The following is a 6,302-nucleotide window of genomic DNA, read 5'->3' as shown; positions in this document are numbered from 1 at the left end:
TCTTATTCCTTTCCTTGACTGAACTTTTGAGTAATAAATTGTTGATTATTGAGTCATTACATCTGTACATGCACTGTATTTCCTTAAATGAGAGCCAGGGTGTCGATTTTTTAAAATGACATTTGAACCTACATGTGGAAATAAATTTAGGAAGTAAATTGAAACTTAAGCAAATAGTGGGATTTGAACCAGGAACCTCACGCAAATGACTTCATGAAGCTTAAGAAAGCTCAAGGAACTACACAAGGCATCTATATTATTGTAAGGCTATATTTGCGTATTTATAGTTCCATTTTGTTGCTACTCCGGCATTTATTTGGAGATATATGGTACATGTATAGCAACTGCATCTCATAGTGCTGGTACTCCCTGTACTGTACTGTAACAGCACAAAATTGTAAATAATAGCATTATTATAGGGCATAGTACATGTATGACATACATGTATCATTTACCTTAAAGCCACTTATTTTTAAGTAGACAAATTTTTACAATTTGTTAATGGTACTGATTTAGCGAGTACTGATTTTTGCGATTTTACTCTTTTTTCTCAATTAATAACTGTTAATAAACCTAAAATTATTAATAAATGTGAGTACTAATATTTGCGATTTTAAAGCCACTCGCAAAAAACACAAAAAAATTAGTACTCGCAAATAATAGTGGCCTTAAGGTATTAATTTTTCTCATTTCCAGTTCTAAATTCCAAATTGCTCATGCTCACCAGAATTTCCAGAAATGCAGCCAGCACTGTGAATAATGAAATATAAGCATGATATTTTACTTCCAGCTTTTCTAGCACAATTCAAAACGTCATTCAACATTAATCACAAGAACAACAACAGAACCCCATATAATATTCTTCATGCAAGATTGAAATCACACTAGATTAACACATATCAATTGATGTATTCATGCATTACTTAAAAGTCCTCCCTTTTTAATTCTTTCTCTCTTGTTTTCTCTTATAGTGATGTGTGCTACACGAAAGAAAGTTGTGACATCTTCATTACTGGCTAGTGGTCTCATGGTGCTGGTCTCTCCCACCACCATGAAACTACACATGTACATGTGTAACTGGCTAATGATGGCTACATCTCTGCTCTCTCATGAGCTATGGTCAATGGTAAGAAAAAGTTGTTTACAAAGCATAATAATATATTGTGCCTCACCAACATACTTTCTTTAAATGTATGTACTGCAGTCTAAGACTAAAAAATTCAAAACTTAATAATTTTTTTATTGAGCTGTAGTCTGCATGTACATGTACAATGTACATGTAATTTAGAACTACGTGTACATGTTTGAACATATATATTTGTCCCTTTTTGTAGGTATGCATGTAGCTTCCTGCAATTACTCCTGTTAAATGGGAAAATTTTTATTGAGAGCTGCTTCATAAAATTTTACTACATATGTAATTGCTAGTGATTCCTGTTATAAGGAAGAGTCAATTAATATTAATAACTTCCACTGGAAAGTCCCTCCTGGTATGCATTCATCTGATTTTATAATAGTTATTTTATAGCTTCCTGCAATCCTGCTGTCTATAAAAGAGTTGATGTACAGTGCAGAATTTGTGTATTACTTTTGTTGAGTATGGCTGTGCTTGCTGAGGCAGGTCATGGCTCGCTACACTTTGGTGATACTGTTCTTTTTCTTATTAAGACAAAAGATTATCAAGGCTATGTTTACTCTGAGCTTTCAAGGTAAGTACAATTCTTGCTTAATCTCTTTTCATATGACTTTTTAGCTCTCCCTTTTTAACTGTGTACAACTTGAAAGAGCATAATGAGAAGAATCCAGATTTTCCAAACATTGCTTGTAAGTTAAGTTTTATGCATGCAATATAATGCAGGTAACATTGGCTACCATCAATAATGTTGTCAATTTTCCTACTTTGTAATAATATGCATAGCGAGTCTTGCATAGTCAGCACTGTATTAATGTGTAAGTGATGATTATCACTGGTTGTTGATGTTTATTTACAATAATAAAGTTAGCATAAGTGTGTCCTTTATTTCTGAATGCACAATCAAATGTGTAAATGACCATAATTTTATGACAAATTATTATTACAGTTGCTTCTTTTAAAATAATGGCTCCAAACAAATACAAGGCAAAGCAACAACTAAAGCAGGCCCAACTGTGAGTCACGCATGCAGTTTAAAGCCCATTATTCGAAACTTTATTTTGTAGAGATCCTGAGAGTCAAGAGCATCTCAATGCCTTGGTAAGTTGAAGTTGATGTACTGTACATGCATCTATGTACATGTAGTTTGATTTCTCTAGTATGTATTAATTTTTTTACTCACATGATCTTGCATTTTGATTGCACTTTAAAGTTTTCAATTTACACTATATAGCTGTAAATTTGTATTACAATAGTGAGGGTCAATTTTATATCTACATAAATGAGCATGTAAAGCACACACATAGATATACTGTACAGCAGGATTCTTCCTTTCAACCAAACATTTTAATCTCTAAGCTCCAAAAATGAGATTTAAAATTGCAAGAAAAAAGAGTAGAATAATGCACTAAAGGAAAATAAAATACACAAAGTTGTAGTTGACCTAGAAACCTGATCTATGCAATACTTTGTAACTTAATTTGTCTAATAAATGCAGTGTTAATCATTTAAGAGAAACTAACTGTTTGCATTCTCATTTTAATTTTATTGTCATCAGTGCAGCCATCTACATGTACATTGCATAAAGCATTATATTTCATTAAAGGGTCATTTTCTTTTCTTCCATTGCCAAACTTTTTAAAACAGTAACCTTACCCATGTACATGCAGTCATGCAAATTAAACATGTATTTGTTAATCTTATAACTTTTCCTTATCCTCAAGGCATTTTGATTAGCTAGCAGGAGTTGTCTTCCGTGACCTTTGTAATAACATAATTAAAGCACATTATTTTTCCTTCCCTTTCCTCCAGTAGAAGCAAACATTTCCTTACCACTAAATTAATTGGCATTTATGTGCATGCTATGATTTCATACCTACATGCACATGTACATTGTACGTCTCACAAAATGTACATGTACTTGTAGTTGCATCTCAAACTTTAAATTTGAAATGGCCTCTTGTGATAAATGTGATTACAATAATGCAAGGAGAAAACAGAAAAAACAGAATCAACATAATAAAATTTTGTTGATTTTAAATTATCAATTTAAAACTAAAGGAGATAGTTTATATGTGGTTTAATAAAATTTGTGGAAATGGAAAAATGAGAAAAAATATGAGTGAGACGAGAGAAGAGTGAGTCAATTAAGTTATTGTAGTTACTATAGACTTTGTCAATTTTATTAAAATCTTTGCCATTTTACTGATGTGCCTTTTTATATCTCATGGCTATTTCAAAGTCAGTGTAGCAAGGCCTTAAAGCAACAGACAAGTCAAGAGTTTTCTAGCTGCAACATAAGGTAGAGATTCTGCTTCTCCAGCAGCTACTAATCTACGAGGCTGAGCCCCTTATTCTTTTACATTTTATTATTTTATTATTTTGATACCTGTGTATGGAGATATATACTGTATATCCTGTATTATTCTATAGAAGCCATACAGATCAAAGGTACTGCGCATAGTAATAGTACATGTATTTTGAATATTTTCCCAATCTAATGATAAGGAATGTGTACATGTGCATACAATGTACTTGCATACATACTGTACATACATGCTCTACTCATCTTAGTGGTTTTACCCAATTATTGTCATATTTTAGATTATTCTTAATGATATTCATTTGCTAACTTGTAGGAGCATTAATTTTTAATAGTATTTCCCAGAATTGAGTAGTAATACATGTATTTCATTAATTTTTAAATCAATTACCATATGTAAATACATGCTCTACTCATCTTAGTGGTTTTGCCCAATTATTGTCGTATTTTAGATTATTCTTGATGATATCCATTTGCTAACTTGTAGGAGCATTAATTTTTAATAGTATTTCCCAGAACTGAGTAGTAATGCATGTATTTCATTAATGTTTAAACCAATTACCATATATAAATACATGCTCTACTCATCTTAGTGGTTTTGCCCAATTATTGTCGTATTTTAGATTATTCTTAATGATATTCATTTGCTAACTTGTAGGAGCATTAATTTTTAATAGTATTTCCCAGAATTGAGTAGTAATACATGTATTTCATTAATGTTTAAATCAATTACCATATGTAAATACATGCTCTACTCATCTTAGTGGTTTTGCCCAATTATTGTCATATTTTAGATTATTCTTAATGATATTCATTTGCTAACTTGTAGGAGCATTAATTTTTAATAGTATTTCCCAGAATTGAGTAGTAATACATGTATTTCATTAATGTTTAAATCAATTATCATATGTAAATACATGCTCTACTCATCTTAATGGTTTTACCCAATTATTGTCATATTTTAGATTATTCTTAATGATATTCATTTGCTAACTTGTAGGAGCATTAACTTTTAATAGTATTTCCCAGAATTGAGTAGTAATACATGTATTTCATTAATGTTTAAATCAATTACCATATGTAAATACATGCTCTACTCATCTTAGTGGTTTTGCATTATTGTCATATTTTAGATGATATTCATTTGGTAATTTTGTTGGAGCATTAATTTTTAGTAGTATTTCCCAGAAATGAGTAGTAATACATGTATTTCGTTAATGTTTAAATCAATTATCATATGTAAATACATGCTCTACTCATCTTAGTGGTTTTACATTATTGTCATATTTTAGATGATATTCATTTGGTAATTTTGTTGGAGCATTAATTTTTAGTAGTATTTCCCAGAAATGAGTAGTAATACATGTATTTCATTAATGTTTAAATCAATTACCATATGTAAATACATGCTCTACTCATCTTAGTGGTTTTACATTATTGTCATATTTTAGATAATATTCATTTGGTAATTTTGTTGGAGCATTAACTTTTAATAGTATTTCCCAGAATTGAGTAGTAATACATGTATTTCATTAATGTTTAAATCAATTACACAGTACCATATGTAAATACATGCTCTACTCATCTTAGTGGTTTTGCATTATTGTCATATTTTAGATAATATTCATTTGGTAATTTTGTTGGAGCATTAATTTTTAGTAGTATTTCCCAGAAATGAGTAGTAATACATGTATTTCCTTCATGTTTAAATCAATTACCATAAATACCATGACATATGATAATCATACGCATCAAAAAGCATGTTATGCTTAATTATTGGTGGGATATAATATTTTTTGTTTGTAGCATGCTTTTGAAATGGAGGAAGCAGAAAATAAACTTGAACAGAAAAGGCATTTTGGCAGTCGAGTTTTATATGGTGATTCAATTCAAGTGAGCCAAAAAATACTTTTAGTAACTACACGTATTCCCTTCATTCTAAGACTTTTTTCTATTTTGCTGCATCTCTTCTTTTCTTTATTATTCATTTTCTTTATCTTTCTCTCTCTTTCCTTTATGTATCCAACATGTATCTCTCCCCTCCCTGCTTTCTTCCTCTCTCTCTCTCTCTCTCTCTCTCTCTCTCCCCCTCTGAGCACATGTTTTACATGTATATGTCAATGCATAAATAATTCATTAAGTGCCAAACCAAAACCCAGCCTTAATTAATAATAACAGCTAATAAATAATAATTACCTAAAGCACACGTTAAGTTTATAGTGCCAGGAGAAAAATAACCAATACAAGTGACCAGAGCTCAGTAAAAATAATTTTTCAACTTGATTGGTCAATGTGTCCAGACATAATCCAATTTGTCTGGACATTGTGCAATTTTGATCGGACATCACATTTGCATAAAGTAAAACATTTTATCTAAATCGTTATATATCATCTAGCCAAGCATTCCTTTTCTGCAGTAGTTCTATATGAAATATTTCTTTTTTGGCAGTTAAATCCTTTTGATTAGTAGCTTAAGCCTGGTTTCCATATAGCCATACAACAGCCTTACAACACTGTTGCAACAATCATGGAGATAGAAATCAGGTCTATCTCTACAACAGTTGTATGCTAACTACAGAATCCACACAACAGCTGCAACTATATGGAAACCAGGCTTAAGCTACTAAACTGCTTATAGTTCAAAGTGAGGTCTAGACAGTTAAAATAACAGGAGTGGCTTAAGTTGCCCAAAATAACACGTGGTTTATATGTTTGGCATTTTTGTTTGCGCATGCGTGAATTGCAAAATGGCAAAGTAGAAGAGCAGACCAGCCAAAACCAGAGCAAACAAGACTATTTTTTATAATAATAAGAGAGCCAGGTCTTGCAGAAGGAAAGAGTTTGCAG

The 6,302-nt window shown here is 31.1% G+C and overlaps 1 protein-coding gene across 1 annotated transcript; it reads left to right on the top strand.

Annotated features, from left to right (window-relative positions):
- Positions 1-1,527: 1,527 nt before the first annotated feature.
- LOC109589623 (uncharacterized) lies at positions 1,528-5,348 on the top strand (the record flags this gene model as incomplete). The annotated part of the gene is made up of 5 exons (XM_020005678.1): positions 1,528-1,709; positions 1,754-1,824; positions 2,082-2,148; positions 2,200-2,233; positions 5,262-5,348. Coding segments are annotated over exons 1-5 (369 nt in total), but the record flags the coding sequence as incomplete, so codon positions are not given.
- Positions 5,349-6,302: the final 954 nt, after the last annotated feature.

This window comes from Amphimedon queenslandica, unplaced genomic scaffold (genome assembly GCF_000090795.2).
Source record: "Amphimedon queenslandica unplaced genomic scaffold, v1.1 AMPQUscaffold_11105, whole genome shotgun sequence".
NCBI lineage: Eukaryota > Metazoa > Porifera > Demospongiae > Haplosclerida > Niphatidae > Amphimedon > Amphimedon queenslandica.
The sequence above is the reverse complement of the archived record's forward strand: the minus strand, read 5'-3'. Positions and strand labels throughout refer to the sequence as shown.